General features: G+C 41.9%; 1 protein-coding gene across 1 annotated transcript in view; it reads left to right on the top strand.

The window, feature by feature from the left end:
• The window catches only part of LOC109887655 (C4b-binding protein alpha chain-like), a 51,410-nt gene that overhangs the window by 3,261 nt on the left and 22,579 nt on the right, over positions 1-25,570 (top strand). The window contains exons 5-14 of the mRNA XM_031793328.1: positions 75-148; positions 251-433; positions 1,092-1,265; positions 3,874-4,062; positions 4,284-4,383; positions 4,678-4,751; positions 4,854-5,036; positions 5,695-5,868; positions 13,685-13,693; positions 13,827-13,868. Of these exons, the coding sequence (XP_031649188.1) occupies positions 75-148; positions 251-433; positions 1,092-1,265; positions 3,874-4,062; positions 4,284-4,383; positions 4,678-4,751; positions 4,854-5,036; positions 5,695-5,868; positions 13,685-13,693; positions 13,827-13,868 (1,202 nt within the window). The remainder of the gene's footprint in view (positions 1-74; positions 149-250; positions 434-1,091; positions 1,266-3,873; positions 4,063-4,283; positions 4,384-4,677; positions 4,752-4,853; positions 5,037-5,694; positions 5,869-13,684; positions 13,694-13,826; positions 13,869-25,570) is intronic.

Genomic DNA, 25,570 nt, shown 5'->3' with positions numbered 1-25,570 from the left:
TGTTGTAACCCTTACTATCCTGAAAGCAAAGTTGTAAAAAGTGTCTCGTATTGTCTAATCTTTCTATTTTTCAGCTATGTGCTTGTGGGCAGCGGTGTAAGGACCTGTATGGATGGAGGCTGGGATGGCAGAGTTCCTGTTTGTGAAGGTTGGTAATCTGAAGGAGCATGTCAAGTGAAAATAACATTAACAGTTCTGTGCATGTGCCTGAATCATCTCTTCATAACTGCTGTTGTGCTCTAATCTGCAGTGGTGAAGTGTGGAAAGCCCCCAAACATTGTCAACGGTGGGCCTGTTGTCCCCCCTGATGATACGTATGACTATGGAAGTGTCGTGCAATATGACTGTGAGAAGGATTACACTCTGGTTGGAACTAAATACATAACCTGCAGTGAGAATGGAGAATTCCAGCCAGCTCCACCTGAGTGTAAAAGTATGTTGAAAGCTTTCCTTTTCCCCTGTTTATATAAGTATGATTGTTAACAAAACAATAATGAACTGCTTACACCAGGGGTGTCAAACTCACTCCATGGAGGGCCTAGTGTCTACTGGTTTCTCCTTTCAATTAAGATGAGCAGATGAGGGGGACTTCCTTACTAACTAGTGACCTTAATTCATCAATCAAGTACAAGGGAGGAGAACCCGCAGACATTCAGCCTCCCATGGAATGAGTTTGACACAAGTTGCTTACACTGATAAAATCTATTTGTGCTTCCACTTTTTTCCTCCACCACATAGTCATGATCAAGTTCCAGATGACCTCCTCTGAAAGATAAATGTGTAAATATCACAGTATCTAGCTTAATAAAATCAAACATTATCACAGATGTGCATGAGACAGGCAAGCAGTCTAAAGCATGTTTAATGTGTAGGCCTAATCTAATAATCATGATGCAACATTGAGCTCAGAGGAAGTAGGTTTCAATAGAATCTACACTATTTGATAGATAATGATTAGTTGCATTATTCATAAATGGGTGATTATAACATTGTTTATTGATTCAAGTAGTCTAAAACCAATAAATAATATACTTTTGTCGTGTTGTTCACCTCAAAACAGCAGCTAATGACACGTTTGTTTACGTCTGCAGTGGTGTCATGTCCTCCTCCTGTTGTTGAGAATGGCGTTCGGGTTGACGGCCGTCCCCCCTATACGTACATGTCTTTTGTGACGTATAGGTGTAATGCTGGATATGAGATGGAGGGACAAGCCAGTCTGACCTGTAAAATAGAAGGCTGGTCAGCTCCTTACCCAACATGCAAAGGTAAGACTGATTTCACTGTTTGTTATTTAACACACTTTAGCCTAATATTTTAGCTCCGATATTTTGCATCATTTGGTGTTTATGACGAGAAGACCAATGTGTCGACAAACTGTCTTTTTTTATGGAACTGACCTCTACTCATATAAACACATCGAGGTGTTTTTGATAATAAAAGATGGTACATGTGTTAGTGTTCATGGTAGTTGTTTTTCTCCATATGCATGCCTGTGCATAGCAACCTCTGGTATTTATTTTCCCTTTTTACACTTTATTTGTGATGGACTAGCTATTGGGTTCAACACCATTCTACTCCTTGGACCACACTGGCTCATTAAAGCATTTAAGAGATCATAACAGTAAAGTGTTATGACAGACCGGACAAGAATAGTTAGTGGCCTAATTACAGTTGAAGTCGGAAGTTTACATACACTTAGGTTGGAGTCATTAAAACGCGTTTTCAACCACTCCACAAATTTCTTGTTAACAAACTATAGTTTTGCCCAGTCGGTTAGGACATCTACTTTGTGCATGACACAATTCTTCCAACAATTGTTTACAGACAGATTATTTCACTTATAATTTACTGTATCACAATTCCAGTGGGTCAGAACTTTACATGCACTAAGTTACTGTGCCTTTAAACAGCTTGGAAAATTCCAGAAAATTGTGTCGTGGCTTTAGAAGCTTTTGATAGGCTAATTGACATCATTTGAGTCAGTTGGAGGTGTACCTGTGGCTGTATTTCAAGGCCTACCTTCAAACGTAGTGCCTCTTTGCGTGACATAATGGGAAAATCAAAAGAAATCAGCCACGACCTCAGGGGGGAAAAAAATGTAGACTACAAGCCCGGTTCATCCTTGGGAGCAATTTCCAAACGCCTGAAGGTACCACATTCATCTGTACAAACAATAGTAAGCAAGTATAAACACCATAGCCGCGCAGCCGTCATACCTCTCAGGAAGGAGACGCCTTCTGTCTCATATAGATGATTGTACTTTGGTGCAAAAAGTGCAAATCAATCCCAGAACAACAGCAAAGGACCTTGTGAAGATGCCAGAGGAAACGAGTACAAAAGTATCTATATCCACAGTAAAAAGATTCCTATACTGACATAACCTAAAAGTCCGCTTTGCAAGGAAGAAGCCACTGCTCCAAAACCACCATTAACAAAAGGGGACATGGGGACAAAGATTGTACTTTTTGGAGAAATGTCCTCTGGTCTGATGAAACAAAAATAGAACTGTTTGGCCATAATGACCAACATGCTTGGAGGAAAAAGGGGGAGGCTTGCAAGCCAAAGAACACATCCCAACCTTGAAGAACGGGGGTGGCAGAATCATGTTGTGGGGGTGCTTGCTGCAGGAGGGACTGGTGAACTTCACAAAATAGATGGCATCACGAGGAGGAAAATTATGTGGATATATTGAAGCAACATCTCAAGACATCAGTCAGGAAATTAAAGCTTGGTCGCAAATGGGTCTTCAATGGACAATAACCCCAAGCATACTTCCAAAGCTGTGGCAAAATGGCTTAAGGACAACAAAGTGAAGGTATTACAGTGGCCATCACAAGGCCCTGACCTCAATCCTATAGAAAATGTGTGGGCAGAACTGAAAAAGTGTGTACGAGCAAAGAGGCCTACAAACCTGACTCAGTTACAACAGCTCTGTCAGGAGGATTGGGCCAATATTCACCCAATTTATTGTGGGAAGCTTGTGGAAGGCTACCTGACTCATTTGACCCAAGTTAAACATTTTAAAGGCAATGCTACCAAATACTAATTGAGTGTATATAAACTTTTGACCCACTGGGAATGTGATGAAAGAAATAATAGCTGAAATACATAATTAACTCTCCTATTATCCTGATACTTCACATTCTTAAAATAAAGTGGTGCTCCTATCATGGAATCCAATCCGGCTGCACGCGTGCGCCATCGTGCATAAATGCATTTTGCACCCCCCCCCCACATCAATCGTGATCTTGAAGCGCAGGTTAAAATATATCAAAACAAACTGAACCAATTATATTCATTTGGGGACAGGTCAAAAAACATTAAATATTTATGGCTATTTATTTAGCTAGCTTGCTGTTGCTAGCTAATTTGTCCTGGGATATAAACATTTAGTTGATATTTTACCTGAAATGCACAAGGTCCTCTACACCAATTAATCTACACATAACGATCAACCAACTCGTTTCTAGTCATTTCTCCTCCTTCCAGGCTTTTTCTTCCCTTGACTTTATATTGTGATTGGCAACTTTAATAAATTCGGTTCATTACCGCCACTGACCTCGTTCGTCTTTCAGTCACCCGCGTGGGTATAACCAATGAGATGGCACGTGCCATCTGCTTCTATAAACCAATGCGGAGATGGAAGATGCAGGATTTGCAGAGCGATCTGCGTCACAAATAGAACTGACTTCTGTTTTAGGCCTCGGCAACGCAGATGCTCGTTGGCGCGCGCATAATTATTGAATAATATAGATTTCTACATTTATTTTGCAGCGCATGCAACAAGCGGTGTAGTCAGCCTGTAAGACTGTCTCCTGTATTTGTTCACCTTGGTCATTAACATGAACTAAATTTTGTCTCTACCTCTTTCAGCTAAAAACTGTACCAAACCCATAGGTGGGGCAAACATGGTATTGTCAGATGCCTTCATCACGCAAGAGACATTTGTAGATGGCGCAAATGTCACTTTTCAGTGTGCAATTGGATATGCCAGTACAGGATGGTCTCCGCCAGTCACCTGTACTGCTGGCGTGTGGAGTGAAGTGAAACTGAAATGCGAAAGTAATATAATCGTGTATTTATTTTTGTTCTGGAAAGTTGTGCCATATTCTTGTAAATATTTCCAGTTTTTACTTACCCACTCAACTTGATATATTCATTGCCCATCCTTAAATCTAATTGAAATACTAGCCTGGAATTCGGACCTGTTTTGTGCTAACATTCAACTCTTTCTCACTCTGTCATTTTGAAAGTCTGACTGGTTTTCTCTATGGTTGTCTCAGGGAAGTCGTGTGGCAACCCAGGAGAAGTGATTAACGGCCAGTTTAATATCTCTGGGGGGACCTTGTTTGGAGACCAGGTAGTTGCTACCTGTAATACTGGGTCAGTGCTTTCTTGAGTCTTCGATGTTATTACATTTTTTATTTTTTAGAATTAACATGTCAACATTTTCACAAAGCTCTTCATTTGTTGGCCTAATTTAGTGATTTTTCCAAATAGGCCTTAATCAAACTTCCCCTCCCTAAAAGCTAAACAAAAAGTAATTACATTTCAGGGGTATTATCTGTTATTACTATTTTGATCAGAGCTGTGAACAGTCTCTGTTGTAAACCCTTACTATCCTGAAAGCAAAGTTGTAAAAAGTGTCTCGTATTGTCTAATCTTTCTATTTTTCAGCTATGTGCTTGTGGGCAGCGGTGTAAGGACCTGTATGGATGGAGGCTGGGATGGCAGAGTTCCTGTATGTGAAGGTTGGTAATCTGAAGGAGCATGTCAAGTGAAAATAACATTAACAGTTCTGTGCATGTGCCTGAATCATCTCTTCATAACTGCTGTTGTGCTCTAATCTGCAGTGGTGAAGTGTGGAAAGCCCCCAAACATTGTCAACGGTGGGCCTGTTGTCCCCCCTGATGATACGTATGACTATGGAAGTGTCGTGCAATATGACTGTGAGAAGGATTACACTCTGGTTGGAACTAAATACATAACCTGCAGTGAGAATGGAGAATTCCAGCCAGCTCCACCTGAGTGTAAAAGTATGTTGAAAGCTTTCCTTTTCCCCTGTTTATATAAGTATGATTGTTAACAAAACAATAATGAACTGCTTACACCAGGGGTGTCAAACTCACTCCATGGAGGGCCTAGTGTCTACTGGTTTCTCCTTTCAATTAAGATGAGCAGATGAGGGGGACTTCCTTACTAACTAGTGACCTTAATTCATCAATCAAGTACAAGGGAGGAGAACCCGCAGACATTCAGCCTCCCATGGAATGAGTTTGACACAAGTTGCTTACACTGATAAAATCTATTTGTGCTTCCACTTTTTTCCTCCACCACATAGTCATGATCAAGTTCCAGATGACCTCCTCTGAAAGATAAATGTGTAAATATCACAGTATCTAGCTTAATAAAATCAAACATTATCACAGATGTGCATGAGACAGGCAAGCAGTCTAAAGCATGTTTAATGTGTAGGCCTAATCTAATAACCATGATGCAACATTGAGCTCAGAGGAAGTAGGTTTCAATAGAATCTACACTATTTGATAGATAATGATTAGTTGCATTATTCATAAATGGGTGATTATAACATTGTTTATTGATTCAAGTAGTCTAAAACCAATAAATAATATACTTTTGTCGTGTTGTTCACCTCAAAACAGCAGCTAATGACACGTTTGTTTACGTCTGCAGTGGTGTCATGTCCTCCTCCTGTTGTTGAGAATGGCGTTCGGGTTGACGGCCGTCCCCCCTATACGTACATGTCTTTTGTGACGTATAGGTGTAATGCTGGATATGAGATGGAGGGACAAGCCAGTCTGACCTGTAAAATAGAAGGCTGGTCAGCTCCTTACCCAACATGCAAAGGTAAGACTGATTTCACTGTTATTTAACACACTTTAGCCTAATATTTTAGCTCTGATATTTTGCATCATTTGGTGTTTATGACGAGAAGACCAATGTGTCGACAAACTGTCTTTTTTTATGGAACTGACCTCTACTCATATAAACACATCGAGGTGTTTTTGATAATAAAAGATGGTACATGTGTTAGTGTTCATGGTAGTTGTTTTTCTCCATATGCATGCCTGTGCATAGCAACCTCTGGTATTTTTTTTTTTTTAGCTATTGGGTTCAACACCATTCTACTCCTTGGACCACACTGGCTCATTAAAGCATTTAAGAGATCATTTAAGAGATCATAACAGTAAAGTGTTATGACAGACCGGACAAGAATAGTTAGTGGCCTAATTACAGTTGAAGTCGGAAGTTTACATACACTTAGGTTGGAGTCATTAAAACGCGTTTTCAACCACTCCACAAATTTCTTGTTAACAAACTATAGTTTTGCCCAGTCGGTTAGGACATCTACTTTGTGCATGACACAATTCTTCCAACAATTGTTTTCAGATTATTTCACTTATAATTCACTATCACAATCCCAGTGGGTCAGAACTTTACATGCGCTAAGTTTCCTCTGCCATGTCAATTGAAGGTGTACCTGTGGCTGTATTTCAAGGCCTACCTTCAAACTCAGTGCCTCTTTGCTTGACATCATGGGAAAATCAAAAGAAATCAGCCAAGACCTCAGAAGAAAAAAAAAATGTAGACCACAAGTCTGGTTCATCCTTGGGAGCAATTTCCAAACACCAAGTTCATCTGTACAAACAATAGTACGCAAGTATAAACACCATGGGGCCGCGCAGCCGTCATACCGCTCAGGAAGGAGACGCCTTCTGTCTCATATAGATGATTGATTTGCACTTTTTGCACCAAGGTACAATCTCAGAACAACAGCAAAGGACCTTGTGAAGATGCCAGAGGAAACGAGTACAAAAGTATCTATATCCACAGTAAAACGAGTCCTATACTGACATAACCTAAAAGTCCGCTTTGCAAGGAAGAAGCCACTGCTCCAAAACCACCATTAAAAAAAGGGGACATGGGGACAAAGATTGTATTTTTGGAGAAATGTCCTCTGGTCTGATGAAACAAAAATAGAACTGTTTGGCCATAATGACTATCGTTATGGAGGAGAAAGCGGAGGCTTGCAAGCCAAAGAACACATCCCAACCGTGAAGCACGGGGGTGGCAGCATCATGTTGTGGTGGTGCTTGCTGCAGGAGGGACTGGTGAACTTCACAAAATAGATGGCATCACGAGGAGGAAAATTATGTAGATATATTGAAGCAACATCTCAAGACATCAGTCAAGAAGTTAAAGCTTGGTCGCAAATGGGTCTTCAATGGACAATAACCCCAAGCATACTTCCAAAGCTGTGGCAAAATGGCTTAAGGACATAAAAGTCAAGGTATTAGTGGCCATCACAAAGCCCTGACCTCAATCCCATAGAAAATGTGTGGGCAGAACTGAAAAAGCATGTGCGAGCAAGGAGGCCTACAAACCTGACTCAGTTACACCAGCTCTGTCAGGAGGAATGAGCCAAAATTCACCCAACTTATTGTGGGAAGCTTGTGGAAGGCTACCTGACTCATTTGACCCAAGTTAAACCATTTAAAGGCAATGCTACCAAATACTAATTGAGTGTATATAAACTTTTGACCCACTGGGAATGTGATGAAAGAAATAATAGCTGAAATACATAATTCACTCTCCTATTATCCTGACACTTCACATTCTTAAAATAAAGTGGTGACCTATCACTGAATCCAATCCAGCTGCATGCATACGCCATCGTGCATAAATGCATTTTGACTTCTATTTTAGGCCTTGGCAACGCAGATGCTGGTTGGCGCGCGCATAATAATTGAATTGAAAGTGGTGGTCAGCATGTATGACGGAATTTTTACTCTGATTTTTAAATGTCAGAAATTGTGAAAGCCAAATACATTTAAAGTCAGGTTAAGGTGTATGTTAACTTCTGACTTCAACTGTATATGTAATCTCTTTATAGCCCTTTTGACTACAACAAACCCCACCACAGTGGCTACTACAAAGATGTCCACAGTAAGAGCGTTTTGATAATGCTTGGCACAATAATTTTGTGGCACAAAACAAGAGGCACGTGATCACCAACACTGGATAATTGAGGAGTGGAAAAACATTGCCTGGAACATGACAGTTTGTTCAGTTTACTTGAGTGGCCTGTGCAGTCCAGACCTCAACCCATTGGAGCATCTTTGGGATTAAATTAAACCGGCTGTTTGCAGCATGAATGTGCCGCTGCCCAGTCTGCAGAAACTGCGTGATGCTGTCGCTTCGTCATGGACCAACATCCCTGTGGAATGTTTCCGACACTTTGTATAATGCCCCGAATAATTCAGGCTATTCTGGAGTCAAAGGGGGGTCTGACCTGGTACTAATGGGTGTACCTAATAAACTGATATTTCCATGACTGACCAGGTGAATCCAGGTGAAAGCTATGATCCCTTATTAATTTCACCTGTTAAATCCACTTCAGTGTATATGAATGGGAGGAGAACGTTTAAAGGACTTAAGCATTGAGACAGATTATGTATGTGTGTCATTCAGATGGTGAATGGGCAAGGCAAAATATTTATGTGCCTTTTGAATGGGGTATGGTAGTAGGTGCCAGGCGCACCATTTTGAGTGTGTCAAGAACTGCAGCACTACTGTGTTTTCACACTCAACAGTTTATTTTATTTTCCCTTTATTTAACTAGGCAAGTCAGTTAAGAACAAATTCTTATTTTCAATGACGGCCTAGGAACAGTGGGTTTCCCGTGTGTAATGGTCCACCACCCAATGGACAACCAGCCAACTTGACAACTGTGGGAAGCATTGGAGTCAATATGGACCAGCATCCCTGTGGAACGCTTTCAACATGTTGTAGAACCTATGCTGATGGTTAAAGGGGGTGCGACTCAATGTTTTGTACACTTGGTGTACTGTATATCGCCGAGCAATGGCTTTACTTCTGACCCCTCATGTTCTTCTCCATAGCATTACCTAGCCTACCCGGAGAAGTCAAGTAGGAAAGCTGCCGTTAGTCAATATTACTCGCCAACGTGCAATCATTGGACAATAAATTAGACGAGGTACGATTTACAAATATCCTACCAACAGGACATAAACTGTAATATCCTATGTTTCACTAAATCGTGGCTGAATGACGACATGGATATTCAGCTAGCAGGATATACACTGCACCGGCAGGATAGAACCACACACTCCGGTAAGACGAGGGGTGGTGGTCTGTGCATATTTGTAAACCACAGCTGGTGCAAGAAATCTAAGGAAGTCTCTAGATTTTACTCTAGATATTGTGATAAGTTGCAGGCCACACTACTTGCCTAGAGAGTTCTCAGCTATACTTTTCGTGGCTGTTTATTTACCACCACAAACAGATGCTGGCACTAAGACCACACTCAGTCAGCTGTATAGGGAAATAAGCAAACAGGAAACCACGCACCCAGAGGTGGCACTCCTAGTGGCCGGAGACTTTAATGCAGGGAAACTTAAATCAGTTCTACCAAATCTCTATCAATATGTTAAATGTGCAACCAGAGGGGGAAAAAAACTAGATCACCTGTACTCCACACACAGAGACGCGTACAAAGCTCTCTCTCGCCCTCCATTTGGTAAATCCGACCACAAATCTATCCTCCTGATTCCTGCTTACAAGCAAAAATTAAAGCGGGAAGCACCCGTGACTCGGTATGTAAAAAAAAAAGTGGTCAGATGAAGCAGATGCTAAACTACAGGACTGTTTTGCTATCACAGACTGGAACATGTTCCGGGATTCTTCAGATGACATTGAGGAATACTCCACATCAGTCACTGGCTTTATCAATAAGTGCATCGAGGACGTCGTCCCCACAGTGACTGTACGTACATACCCCAACCAGAAGCCATGGATTACAGGCAACATTCACACTGAGCTAAAGGGTAGAGCTGCTGCTTTCAAGATGCGGGACTCTAATCCGGAAGCTTACAAGGAATACCGCTATGCCCTGCGACAAACCATCAAACAGGCAAATCATCAATACAGGGCTAAGATTGAATCATACTACACTGGCTCCAACACTCGTCGGATGTGGCAGGGCTTGCAAACTATTACAGGCTACGAAGGGAAGTACAGCCGTGAGCTGCCCAATGACGCAAGCCTACCAGATGAGCTAAATCACTTCTATGCTCGCTTCGAGGCAAGCAACACTGAGGCATGCATGAGAGCATCAGCTGTTCCGGACGACTGTGTGATCACACTCTCTGTAACCGACGTGAGTATAACATACACAAGGCTGCGGGGCCAGATGGATTACCAGGATGTGTGCTCCGGGCATGTGCTGACCAACTGGCAGGTGTCTTCACTGACATTTTCAACATGTCCCTGATTGCGTCTGTAATACCAACACCACCATAGTGCCTTTGCCCAAGAACACTAAGGCAACCTGCCAAAATGACTACAGACCCGTAGCACTCACGTCCAAAGTGCTTTGAAAGGCTGGTAATAGCTCACATCAACACCATTATCCCAGAAACCCTAGACACTCCAATTTGCATACCGCCCAAACAGATCCACAGATGATGCAATCTCTATTGCACTCCACACTGCCCTTTCCCACCTGGACAAAAGGAACACCTATGTGAGAATGCTGTTCATTGACTACAGCTCAGCCTTCAACACCATAGTATTCTCAAAGCTCATCACTAAGCTAAGGAACCTGGGACTAAACACTTCTCTCTGCAACTGGATCCTGGACTTCCTGACGGGCCGCCCCCATGTGGTGAGGGTAGGTAGCAACACATCTGCCATGCTGATCCTCAACACTGGAGCACCCCAGAGGTGCGTGCTCAGGCTCCCTGTTTACCCACGACTGCATGGCCAGGCACGACTCCAACACCATCATTAAGTTTGCAGATGACCCAACAGTGGTAGGCCTGAACAACGACGAGACAGCCTATAGGGAGGTCGTCAGAGACCTGGCCGGGTGGTGCCAGAATAACAAACTATCCTTCAACGTAACCAAGACTAAGGAGATGATTGTGGACTACAGGAAAAGGAGCACTGGGCACGCCCCAATTCTCTTCGACGGGGCTGCAGTGGAGCAGGTTGAGAGCTTCAAAGACCCCAGCCACCCCAGTCATAGACTGTTCTCTCTACTACCGCATAGCAAGTGGTACCAGAGTGCCAAGTCTAGGACAAAAAGGCTTCAACAGTTTTTACCCCTAAGCCATAAGACTCCTGAACAGGCAACCAAATGGTTACCCAGACTATTTGCATTGTGTGCCTCCCCCAACCCCTCCTTTACGCTGCTGCTACGCTATGTTTTATCATATATGCATAGTCACTTTAACTATACATTCATGTACATACTACCTCAATTGGTCCGACCAACCAGTGCCATGCACATTGGCTAAACGGGCTATCTGCATTGTGTCCCACCATCCGCCAAACCCTCTTTTTACGCTACTGCTACTCTGTTCATCATGCACTGCTCAAAAAAATTAAGGGAACACTAAAATAACACATCCTAGATCTGAATGAATGAAATATTCTTGTTAAATACTTTTTTCTTTCTTTGACGGATGGTCTCCTGAGGGATTTCCTCCCAGACCTGGACTAAAGCATCCGCCAACTCCTGGACAGTCTGGTGCTGTCGCTTACTGTTGCTGTGGCGTTGGTGGGTGGAGCGAGACATGATGTCCCAGATGTGCTCAATTGGATTCAGGTCTGGGGAACGGGCGAGCCAGTCCATAGCATTAATGCCTTCCTCTTGCAGGAACTGCTGACACACTCCAGCCACATGAGATCTAGCATTGTCTTGCATTAGGAGGAACCCAGGGCCAACTGCACCAGCATATGGTCTCAAGGGGTCTGAGGATCTCATCTCGGTACCTAATGGCAGTCAGGCTACCTCTGGCGAGCACATGGAGGGCTGTGCGGCCCCCTAAGGAAATGCCACCCCACGCCATGACTGACCCACCGCCAAATCGATCATGCCGGAGGATGTTGCAGGCAGCAGAACGTTCTCCACGGCGTCTCCAGACTCTGTAACGTCTGTCACATGTGCTCAGTGTGAACCTGCTTTCATCTGTGAAGAGCACAGGGCGCCAGTGGCGAATTTGCCAATCTTGGTGTTCTCTGGCAATTGCCAAAAGTCCTTCACGGTGTTGGGCTGTAAGCACAACCCCCACCTGTGGACGTCGGGCCCTCATACCATCCTCATGGAGTCTGTTTCTGACTGTTTGAGCAGACACATGCACATTTGTGGCCTGCTGGAGGTCATTTTGCAGGGCTCTGGCAGTGCTCCTCCTGCTCCTCCTCGCACAAAGGTGGAGGTAGCGGTCCTGTTGCTGGGTTGTTGTCCTCCTACGGCCTGCTCCACGTCTCCTGATGTACTGGCCTGTCTCCTGGTAGCGCCTCTATGCTCTGGACACTACGCTGACAGACACAGCAAACCTTGCCACAGCTCGCATTGATGTGCCATCCTGGATGAGCTGCACTACCTGAGCCACTTGTGTGGGTTGTAGACTCCGTCTCATGCTACCACTAGAGTGAAAGCACCGCCAGCATTCAAAAGTGACCAAAACATCAGCCAGGAAGCATAGGAACTGAGAAGTGGTCTGTGGTCCCCACCTGCAGAACCACTCCTTTATTGGGGGTGTCTTGCTAATTGTCTATAATTTCCACCTGTTGTCTATTCCATTTGCACAACAGCATGTGGAATTTATTGTCAATCAGTGTGATTTGACTTGGAGTTACATTGTGTTGTTTAAGTGTTCCCTTTATTTTTTTGAGCAGTGTATATGCATAGTCACTTTAACCATACCTACATGTACATACTACCTCAATTAGCCTGACTAACAGGTGTCTGTATATAGCTTTGCTACTGTTATTTTCAAATTAATTTTTTACTGTTTTATTTCATTACTTTACTTACCTAAACACACACCTTTTTTTCGCACTATTGGTTTGAACCTGTAAGTAAGCATTTCACTGTAAGGTCTTACACCTGTTGTATTTGGCGCACGTGACAAACTTTCATTTGATCAGAGAGTGCCTTTTGTACAGCTGAATAACCTTCACATATTTGTTTTAGTGTTGATAGAGAGAAGATATTATGCCAACACTTTGTCACCGAACACATTAACTCATTGTATTAGCCTAACCTTTGCTCCTTTGTGGTAATAGTCTGAGGCTTTTGAATGACCTCAACACCAAGTTAATGTCAGTCTCTGGCTGAGGTGAAGAATCGTCATTGGTTCTGTGTGGTATACACAGCCTAGTATGCTCACTAAATTCCCCTAGTTATTTGTCTAAACTTCCATTGACACTTGAATTATACATTCAAATGTAATCTGGATGGCATCCAGTGGTAGTTTATGGTGTCTTTTCTCCATCATACTCTCCTTCACCTGAAACAAAGGATTGATTGTGATCTGAATATATGTAACAATGTACCTGCCAAGTTGTCATGGAGAAAATCTTAACCCATATCAAATGCATGAAGTAATCCTCACTCTGTCCTCCCAAACGGCTGAATCCTACCTAGAGCTATGTGAGCTCATGGCCTCTAACACGGAAATAAAGTGTTGACTGTGTTGAAATGGAACCACTAACACCGCCTCATTCTTTCACTACATTATTTGATTTGTTTTATCCAACATCCGTATTCTGTATTAGTAATTGTTAAATCTGTGTGTTCTCTCTCACTTTTATGTAATTGATCGTGTACCTGCCGCCACTCATACAACCCCAGACACCAACAGTAAGCGATCACCCAGTTGCTATTCATCTTTTTGTTGTAGCTATATCATTTTCTCTTGATTTCAAGGCGTATTTCGGTTATTTCAGCTTCACTGCAAATTCATGTCACCTTCCTTCTGTTTGTTTATTTACAGACAATGCTGGGAAAATAGTAGGCAATGTTGGAGGTGTACTTGGTAAGTTTCAGCAGATTCTTTTAATGTTATAAAACATTTTTTATTTTTTTATGATGAGCAATGTGGATAACAATATCAGTCAAGGAAGAGACTATAGTCTATTACAGTCCAACATCAGAGGTCCCAGACATGCTTAATGGGATTGAGATCCTGGCTCTTTGCTGACTGTGGCAGAACACTGACATTCATGGATTGCACAAAACGAGCAGTATAGCTGGTGGTTACTGGCCCAACACTCTTAACTGCTAGGCTACTTGCCGGGGAAGTCGCTCAGGTGGTGGGCATTGGGCAAAGCTGGTGGTTTTGTGAGGGCTTGGCTACCTGGTCATCTAGAAATAGTCATGATTACTAGAGTTTTTGTGTTAGCTCTCAGTGGCTACTCAGGAAATGTGGCCACTAAAAACTCAGTGTTTATGAGCATACATTCTGATTTAATTTGAGATAAGATGGGTGATTGAGAATTAATTAGAATAATGCAAAATGTTTATTTGGAATGGTGAGCATGATGACTTTTTGAACCTTGAACTGAAACATAATGATCTCAAACTTGGCTTCAAGCTGACATGTGGCAGCTGTTCAGTGATTATATGTGTCAAAGTCCAACAGATTTATCCTGTTTGTGCTCCACAGGTCCACGTTGGTTTTGTAAAAAAAAAAAAATGCTGGGCAGATGGTTATTATCAGTGTATAAAGAAATGTATTTTTTCTTATTTTTCAGTGCCAAGTCTTCTACTTTACCTCAGTCTCCTCCTGCTTCATTGAGAAGGAAGGAGTCACAGTAAAATGGCTGCTGTGATGTCCCCTGAATCTACCACCCTCCCAAACACCGGGAATGGTTCATATACTTTAAAAGGAATCTCTATTACACAATGATTAGAAACCTCCCGATGAAGAATGTATTGGTTCACTTCCATTTGGAAGCTTGTGCTTAAGGAGTGGCCTAACTTGATTACTTGTATGTTTCCAGTGTACTTCACAAATCACTCCTAGTCTGATCCTGATTTAACTTATTGCAACATTCTCATGTTAAAATTTGATTTTTAAAATTCACCCATATGTAGGGTCGCTGCTTTTCTGGGTGAACTTGCCTCACAAAGCCAATTTTGCCACCTCTGGGGGGGGTGGATAAATTGAAGGAAATCATTTCTGTTAAGATAAACAAAACATTTGTAATTTAGTTGATGCTCTTATCCAGAGCAACTTACAGTAGTGAGTGCATACATTTTCATACAAGACCCACAAGGTCTTTATATGTAAGTCATACCACCAAAGGCCACCACTGGTTTGATAGACCAGGTTGCAGATGTGTTGAACCGATCCTATAGCTCATGAACATCTGGTTCAATGAGAATCAATGGGCTTTCACCAAGTTTCGCTCTAGTCATTGATAAGTCTTAATTGTGTTATTGTGACGTGAATCTGAAAATCTTGGATTTATTAGGATAACTCTTGGAACGCCGGAGACAATGAATGCTAAAGGAATTGATGCTTTATACTTTTTTTGTAAAAGTTCTTTGAGGGATCAAGGACTCTTGCTCATGATACAGCTTTGGGGTCTTTATTTGCACGATTATTTTGCAGTTCTACTGTAGATAAGCCAATGAAATATTTGTTTTGTAAATTTAATGTAAATAAGTTTTAATGAAAATGTTGCAAGAGTCTCTTCCAACAGGACCACTGGATCATGGTGTTCTATAGGCAGGAAACCTGTAGCTCTCGGTAAAATCAGGCTCAGCTTAATGCATTTTGAATGTTCAACGTGCTCTGGATTCTTCACTATGCCTTATCAAGGCAAAATACCAAACATTCTGCAGTTGTAGCCTTAATATAAAAGAAATAATCTTGACAGATATTTCCCACTGCCCTTTTTATTCCATTGCTCTTTTACAGGCTGTCCTAATGAAAGTAACAGATTTAATATGTTGTGTGAGAACTAATAGCACTTGTTTTCATAACACTAGGGGTTGCTTCATATATGAAACCAGGTTCTTATTTAGTAGGGCAAGTTTAGATGTTGCAAATAAAACTATAATCAATATTGGAGTTCAGTGTCTATTGTACAGTCCACCTGGCCATGCTGCTGCTCCAGTTTCAACTTCCACCTGACTGTGCTGCTGCTCCAGTTTCAACTGTTCTGCCTTATTATTATTCGACCATGCTGGTCATTTATGAACATTGGAACATCTTGGCCATGTTCTGTTATAATCTCCACCCGGCACAGCCAGAAGAGGACTGGCCACCCCACAGCCTGGTTCCTCTCTAGGTTTCTTCCTAGGTATTGGCCTTTCTAGGGAGTTTTTCCTAGCCACTGTGCTTCTACACCTGCATTGCTTGCTGTTTGGGGTTTTAGGCTGGGTTTCTGTACAGCACTTTGAGATATCAGCTGATGTACGAAGGGCTATATAAATACATTTGATTTGATTTAGTCCATTTGAATTGGCTTTATTCTGATCAATGTACCTTACTAAGTAAGCAGATCGGTGTTAAACATAACCAAACAAGACAATATTCATCCTTTTTCCATAAATGTCATCTTTCATTTGATCTTTGAAACTACAATATCCAACAGAGGAGCACAGAATTCAGAAAATGAAGTATTCTGTGGATCTCACCTCTGTCCCTATATGCTGTACTTTCTCTTTGGTTTTAGTCTGTCTGGAACCTGTTCAATTATCAGTGTGGAACCACTTTAAACTAGTATGTTGTGGGCAGCCAGTTATGAAACAAATGATTGTTGCACTTGTTTGATTAAAATTAAGTTAATGTACCAATCAATTAAACCTCCATCTTTCTCCACGGGTTAATGTTAATACCATAGACTTGGGCATCGCATCTTAGTGTCTAAATGTACATTTGTAATTTAGCGGTGTTCTCATCCAGATTGAGTTATCGCACTATTCAATCCGTATGGCTGAAAATCCGCTTAATAGTGCAATTGACAATTAAAGGCAATGTTCCGGCGGTTGTGGAGACCGCATTCACGCAAACACTGCATATGTCAGCTCAATCGCAAATTACCTTTACATTTTAACAGATCTTCTGCGATATGGATTGAATCCAGCCCTTACAGTGAGCTAGAGGGGACAACAACTTCTCAGTCATAAGGGCCAAGAGATCAAAGGTTGCTCAAGGTTTAGGTATAGCACCATGGTCTTGTAGTGCATGCACGCTTTGACTGAAAGCCAGTGGAGGAACTGTGCGAAGGAGCAGGGTGACATGGGAGAACTTTGGAAGGTTGAACACCAGGTGGGCTCCATCTTGAAGTAGTCAACATCGTTGTATCTGTCTGATTATGACGTTCTGGATAAATTGCAGGGGATATCTCTCCCATTATGGCATCTGTGAGAGCATAGGCAGTGCCACTGAGACCATCTCCATTTTGAAGTAGTCAGTTTTCTTCTACATCTATGAATTGGTAAACCAACTTAAAGTGTGCATACTGCCACCTGAAGTGTGTTGTTTGAGCAGGTACAAAGCCAAGGTTTGTGATTTACTGCCACCTGCAGTTGTGGAATGTTCACACACAAGTATAATTATTTGGATGATCCATAGAGATTGATAGATGCCTCTAGTGGCCAAAAGGCAGTTTTAGCATGGGCAGTGCTATTGAGTGCTTCCCCTATTTGTATGTAGTCAACTGGGTGGTACTTCCAACTTTATTGGCTGTTCCATCCCAGTAATCCTGTTGTAGTCATGCCCAACCGGGTCATCAGGAGGGATCTGCTAATCATGACAAATTGACTACTTCGAAATGAAGACTGCCTGAATGGTTCTTCCCATGTGCTTACGGACACCATAATGGGAACTATATAGGGATGCTTTCTCTAGCATTCTCTATGGGCTGATCCCTCCCGGTGACCTGGATGGAATTATGTGATCCTTCCTTAACCCATAGGAAGTCCTTCCCAGTTGACTAGTTCAAAATGGTGAAAGTCCTCAATAACGCTGCCCATGCAAATGTAACAGTATAGCTTCCGTCCCTCTCCTCGCCCCTACCTGGGCTCGAACCAGGGACCCTCTGCACACATCGACAACAGCCACCCTCAAAGCATTGTTACCCATCGCTCCACAAAAGCCATGGCCCTTGCAGAGCAAGGGGAACAACTACTTCAAGGTCTCAGAGCGAGTTATGTCACCAATTGAAATGCTATTAGCGCACACCCCGCAAACTAGCTAGCCATTTCACATCGGTTACACAAAATCTGGCTTTTAGGCAATAGAGTTCTCTATCTGTCTCTATGCATAATACTGAACTAGCATCCATTGTTAATGTTACAGTATGCTGTGTTTGGGTCTTGGCAGTCCTTGGTTCTTTAACTGATATTTACACATCTCAGATTGGTCTGTGTTATCTTGCCAAACCTGGAACTGCTTTGGGAATAATGTTTTATTATTTAGCTGAAGGGAAGGAAACATGGTCATACATCATGGAAATACAGTATATGCGACGATACATTTTTTGCTTGCAACATATAGGCAGTAGAGTACAGTAGGCTAGTAGAGGTTTCACAAGGAAAAACACTTCCAAAGTAAGGCTGGGATTCAATCTCATCGGCTGTTGCAGGAATTAAATTCCTCTGTTTTAATAACCAATTAAAATTAATCACTGTCAATTCATAAGGGGTTGTAAGACCCTTATTGGTATAAAATGGACAGAGACCAGCCTTTGGAATCAACCAGCTGCGTTTATTCTCAAGAGTACTGCTCATTACACATTTTACCACAGGTTCTAAACTGAAAATGACGTCAGCGCTTTCTAAATGTTCCGTCTCTTCTTGACACTGGTAGAAAGGCTCTATAGTTCTCATGCCTTCCCACCTCGCCTAGAGCCAAGGTCAGCCTGTGTAGATAAGCATTCTAGCCAGTCTGGCGATATTGTTCATTCATTTCTACCAAGGAACAGACAGTCATTGTTCTAATTCTTGATTATATTTACACACATTATATTCAGTACTAGGATTAAAAAGAAAATTCATACATATACAGTAACATAATAGTATTCTGTTTAGTACATATGCAGTAACATAATAGTATTCTGATTAGTACATATACAGTAACATAATAGTATTCTGTTTAGTACATATGCAGTAACATAATAGTATTCTGATTAGTCAGTCCTGATTGAAATGTATACATAATTAGTCATCATTGATAAAAATTCCCTTAACATCGGCCCTTTTCAGTTATGCACCCTAACTGCAGATGTCCACTCAATCGGATTTGACCTTTAAAGGGGTAATCCACTTCAGAAATGATATTTATATAACTCTGGTCAATGCGGCGATAGTATATGTTATGGGTGGGTAAAATAACAGTTTTCCCCATGATTTAAACCAATAAAAACTTGTGTACTATCCAGTAGTGATGGGTCATTCATGAACATATGGCTCTTTTTGAACAGATCTTTTTGTTGAAGGTCGGGAACAGAATCACATTGGTGAAAGAGCCTTTCATTTAGTTCCCTGATTTGCATACTGCTACTACTGCAGTTTGAGCTGAAAACAACGTTGTTCTGCAGAAAAGTTACAAAATAATTATCTAAAGAAGGTGAATCCTCACTGCAGAAACAATAAATTGTGGGGGGAGCGCCTCAATCTGGTCCACGCTGATTCTTTTTACAATCTGGCAAGGTAAAAATGTATTTGAACTTGCATTTCACGATCTGACATTGGAGATTTGCTATTTTTTTTTCATGGTTCTAGGTAAATTCAGAAGCATTTTGAACGACGAATCGTTTGGGAGACAAATGATCCGGCTCTTTTGTGTGAACAGAGCCAAATGAGCCAGCTCACAGAAAGATTCGGAATGCCCATCACTACTATCCAGGTACCATCTCTGCTAATCACGTCTGCCAATCAAGTTCTCCGTATCTAGCTACTAAACACCACTGGTGTTTACTATTACTCCCAAATTAGAATGCAGCAACTGTAACGTATCTAGCTTGCTAGGTAGCTAGTTACTATACAACAAGAATACATTATTTTGTATCAAGTCTGCCAGAAGATTGCCCAAACGTGCCGAATTGGTCAATTGATATATACTTGAAAATGTAACTATAGAGAACAAACAAAAATGCTATGGCATTAAAAAAAATAAGTTTACACACCCCCAGGAAAGTCATAAATGATGGATCATTAGCTTATACACCAACTTTCTCACATCTAGATTATCGGGAGGGGTGTGTGTGGAGCCAGAGACAGCCGTGGGGTCAAACTGTAGACCCCAGTTCCTACATTTGAACATAAACATTTATTTGATCAAACAAAACTATGCTACATTTTATCTCTGGGACCCTCAGGATGACAAATCAGAGCAAGATTACTGAATGTACACAACCCGTTCAAAAGTTTGGGGTCACTTAGAAATGTCCTTGTTTTTAAAAGAAAAGCACAAAAAAATTGTCCATTAAAATAACATCAAATTGATCAGAAATACAGTGTATACATTGTTAATGTTGTAAATGACTATTGTAGCTGGAAACGGCAGCTTTTTTTAATGGAATATCTACATAGGCGTACAGAAGCCCATTATCAGCAACTATCACTCCTGTGTTCCAATGGCACGTTGTGTTAGCTAATCCAAGTTGATCATTTTAAAAAGGCTAATTGATCATTACAAAACCATTTTGCAATTATGTTGGCACAGCTGAAAATGGTTGTGCTGATTAAAGAAGCAAATAAACTGGCCTTCTTTAGTCTAGTTGAGTATCTGTAGCATCAGCATTTGTGGGTTCGATTACAGGCTCAAAATGGCCAGAAACAAAGACCTTTGTTCTGAAACTGGTCAGTATATTCTTGTTCTGAGAAATGAAGGCTATTCCATGCTAGAAATTGCCAAGAAACTGAAGATCTCGTACAACGCTGTGTACTACTCCTTTCACAGAACAGCGCAAACTGGCTCTAACCAGAATAGAAAGAGGAGTGGGAGGCCCCGGTGCACAACTGAGCAAGAGGATAAGTACATTAGAGTGTCTAGTTTGAGAAAGAGACACCTCACAAGTCCTCAACTGGCAGCTTCAGTAAATAGTACCCGCAAAACACCAGTCTCAAAGTCAACAGTGAAGAGGCGACACAGGTATGCTGGCCTTCCAGGCAGAGTTGCAAAGAAAAAGCCATCTCTCAGACTGGCAAAAAAACACAGACACTGGACAGAGGAACTCTGCCTAGAAGGCCAGCATCCCGGAGTCACCTCTCACTGTTGACGTTGAGACTGGTGTTTTGCGGGAACTATTTTTTTCTTTCTTTATTTTAAATACCCCCCCTTTTTCTCCCCAATTTCATGGTATCCAATTGTTTGTAGTTACTGTCTTGTCTCATCGCTACAACTTCCGTACAGGCTCGGGAGAGATGAAGGTCGAGAGCCATGCGTCCTCCGAAACACAACCCAACCAAGCCACACTGCTTCTTAACACAGCGCGCATCCAACCCGGAAGCCAGCCGCACCAATGTGTCGGGGGAAACACCGTGCACCTGGCAACCTTGGTTAGCGCGCTCTGCGCCTTGCCCACCACAGGAGTCGCTAGAGCGCGATGAGACAAGACAGTAACTACAAACAATTGGATACCATGAAATTGGGGAGAAAAAGGGGGGGTATTTAAAAGAAAGAAAGAAAAAAATAGTGAGACAAGGATATCCCTATTGGCCAAACCCTCCCTAACTCGGACGACGCTAGCCAATTGTGCGTCGCCCCATGGACCTCCCGGTCGCGGGTACTATTTAATGAAGCTGCCAGTTGAAGACTTGTGAGACATCTCGAAGACTAAATTCAATGTAGATTTAGTTTAACAGGTGACAAAGAGATTACTTTACAATTGTAACATGCAGTGGGGAGAATTCTATTGTCCCTGTTAGTAGCCCAGGCTTTTGCCATAGACGGTAGAGATCTCGTCTCTGGACCACACAAGGCAATTGTCTCTCTCTATATCGGTCAGTTACATTGGTGACCAGGGTGGGTGGGATCCTTTCGATATGCCTATGGGGCCTGGTCTCACACATGCTCCTAGAAAGAAGGGGGAATACTGAAGCATGCATTGATGACAGTTCTACAGTCTCCATCAGAGGCCCATGCTTTTGGCATAGATTTAAAGCTCTTGTTTCTGGACTGCAACATTGTAAGATTGTGCTCTTCACGGCAGTTGATATACACTGAGTGTACAAAACATTATGAACACCTGCTCTTTCCATTACATAGACTGACCAGGTTAATCCAGGTGAAATCTATCATCTCTTGTTGATGTTACTTGTTAAATCCATTACAATCAGTGTAGATGAAGGAGAGAAGAGAGGTTAAAGAAGGAATTTTTAGACAATTGAGACGTGCCATTCAGAGGGTGAATGGGCAAGACAAAAGATGTGCCTTTGAACGGGGTATAATAGTAGGTGCCAGGCGCACTGGTTTTGTAAAGAACTGCAACACTGATGCTGTTCTGAGGACGGTGTGGGCACCGTCAACTTCTAGAAGATTAGTAGGAATGTTAATCATTTAACCACATAAATATACTCAGTCACTGAACATCTAGCATTTGAAACTCTAACATTAATTTACCCAGCTGCTTTTTCTATAATCCTATAGGCTCGTTATCATATATTCCAATGCATTCAACATTATGCAAGCCCACCAAACTGGTTATCTTATTGCAGAGCCCATTGTACAACTGTTTTTAGAGAAGATTGTATTGCATGCCATATGTTTTGGCAAAAATGCATATGCAGCTGTTGTTTTTAAACCTATTCTATCATATATGACAAACAGATCTTTATTTTTTTTTAACATTTCACCTATATTTAACTAGGCAAGTCAGTTAAGAACAGATTCTTATTTACAATGACGGCCTACCCCGGCGACGCAGGACTTTCCCCACATTTTGTTTCGTTACAGCCTTATTAAAAAAAGGATTAAGTAAAAAAAAAATCCTTGTCAGTCAACACACAATACCCCATAATGACAAAGCATAAACAGGTTTTTAAAATGTTTGCAAATGTATAAAAAAAAAAACATACCTTATTTACATAAGTATTCAGACCCTTTGCTATTAGACTCGAAACTGAACTCAGGTGCATCCTGTTTCCATTGATCATCCTTGAGATGTTTCTACAACTTGATTGGAGTCCACCTGTGGTAAATTCAATTGATTGAACATGATCTGGAAAGCCACACACCTGTTTATATAAGGTCCCACAGTTGACAGTGCATGTCAGAGCAAAAACCAAGCCATGCGGTTGTAGGAATTTTCCATAGAGCTCTGAGACAGGATTGTGTCGAGGCACAGATCTGTGGAAGTGTACCAAAACATTTCTGTGTCATTGAAGGTCCCCAAGAACAGTGTCCTCCATCATTCTTAAATGGAACCACCTAGAGCTGGCCAACTTAGCAATCGGGGGAGAAGGGCCTTGGTCAGCAAAGTGACTAAGAACCCAATGGTCACTCTGGCAGAGCGTTGTTGTTAACCCTAACCCAGCACTCCACCAATCAGACCTTTATGGTAGCGTGGCCAGATGGAAGCCACTCCTCAGTAAAAGGCACATGACAGCCTGCTTGGAGTTTGCCAAAAGGAACCTAAAGAACTTTTTGCCAAGCGTCACATCTGGAGGAAACCTGGCACCATCCCTACAGTGAAGTATCGTGCTGGCAGCATCATGCTGCGGGGATGTTTTTCAGGGAAAAAGATGAACGGAGCAAAGTACAGAGTGATCCTTGATGAAAATCTGCTCCAGAGTGCTCAGGACCTCAGAATGTGGCGAAGGTTCACCTTCCAACAGGACAATGACCCTAAGCACACAGCCAAGACAACGCAGGAGTGGCTTCGGGACAAATCTGTTTGTCCTTGAGTGGCCCAGCCAGACCTTGATCGAACATCTCTGTAGAGACCTGAAAATAGCTGTGCAGCGACACTCCCCATCCTGACAGAGCTTGAGAGGATATGAAGAGAAGAATGGGAGAAACTCCTCAAATACAGGTGTGCCAAGCTTGTAGCCTTATACCCAAGAAGACTCAAGGCTCAACAAAGTACTTAGTAAAGGGTCTGAATTTTAAAAAAAATATTTAACTAGGCAAGCCAGTTAAGAACAAATTCGTATTTACAATGACAGCCTAGGAACAGTGGGGTAAGTGCCTTGTTCAGGGGCAGAACGACAGATTTTTACCTTGTAAGCTCAGGGATTCGATCTAGCAACCTTCCGGCTACCTGCCTCGAATACTTATGTAAAATGTAATATTTCTGCAAAAAAAAAACTCAAAACCTGTTTTTGCTTTGTCATTATGGAGTATTGTGTGTAGCTTGATGAGAAAAAATGATTTAATCAATTTTTAGAATAAAACTAACGTAACAAAATGTGGAAATAGTTAAGGGATCTGAATACTTTAATGCACTGTATATATGAATAAAGTATTTGATAAAAAATGTTAGCCCATCCAAACGCATTGAATAACAGATTCACTACATGGAACAAGAGTCCCCCACCCAAAACAAAAATTTTTGAAAAGAAGTTTGTTCTGAAGTTATCTGAGAGAACAGTAGATGCAGTGGTTGGTGCATGCCGACTGACCCGTATGGTGGATGGAGTGAGGAAACCCACTCCATTCATTATTTTGTTCTTTGAAGAAGTCTCTCCCTTCGTACATATATTTGGGTTATGTGAGGTTATGTTGGATTAGAGACATCAGTAAATGTTACTCGCCAACAGGATCCTGACATGTTGCATGTTAAAGGTGGACTTTGTATAATTTATTGCATTAGTTATAAACCGCACAGCGCAAATAAAGAAATCTTAGAAAATAGGCATCGTTGTAAGCGCGGCTGAAAGTTTTTTGGGACTCAGGGATTTAACAGCAGAGGCATTACAAGGAATCCTGTCGATGAATGTTCCGTCCACACAGGCCCTTGAGCCTGTGTAGGGATGTGATTTGGATTATCACTGAAGGAGTAGGGTGGGGCCTTTTGGGATTTATTTTATTTTTGTATCGTATAAAATGGTGGTATTCCCCACCCCGTTTCCCGCAATGGATTTTCAACTTTTTTTGTTCAATAGCTGTACAGTAGGTGGCAGCAATACACCAATGGGTGCAGTCTGCCATAAAACTTTAAAGAAGAAGGAGCCACCGGTCGGAAATGGCGGCGAATAGTGCAGATGTCATTTGGAAAAAGTTGGTGACGTAACAGCTGTGTTGAAATGCCAACAATATGGGTGTCAGTCCTGATGGTATGGAGCGGGAGGATGAAGGTCAAGGGCCGGAAAGGTTGGAATGGGCTCCTGAGTGGTGCAGCAGTCAAAGACACTGTATCTCAGTGCAAGAGGCGCCAGTCCCTGGTTCGAATCCAGGTTGTATCACATCTGGCCGAGTCCCATAGGGCGGTGCACAATTGGCCCAGCGCTGCTGGGGTAGGCTGTCATTGTAAATAAGAGTTTGTTCTTAACTGACTTGCCTAGTTATATAAAAAAATAATATTAAGACCGGTAGAAGAGAGATCATAGTAAAACAAACGCATAAAGAGGGCCAAGGTAGGAAGCAAAAGTAATGATGTGTTGGAGTGAAAAGTAGTGATAGTGTTTGATGAGACCACAGGGCCTCACTTACACCCTAACTAATGCTGTAGATGAAGTGAAATTAGCTTGGTTAATTGGAAATGGTATATTGTTAACATTTTGTGGTAGCCAGGCTCAGCAAGAGAAGTTTCTGAAAATGGAAAAGCTTAATGGGAAGAA

This window comes from Oncorhynchus kisutch, linkage group LG17 (assembly GCF_002021735.2).
Source record: "Oncorhynchus kisutch isolate 150728-3 linkage group LG17, Okis_V2, whole genome shotgun sequence".
Classification (NCBI taxonomy): domain Eukaryota; kingdom Metazoa; phylum Chordata; class Actinopteri; order Salmoniformes; family Salmonidae; genus Oncorhynchus; species Oncorhynchus kisutch.
Note: the sequence above shows the minus strand (reverse complement) of the source record. Positions and strands in the feature narration are given on the sequence as shown.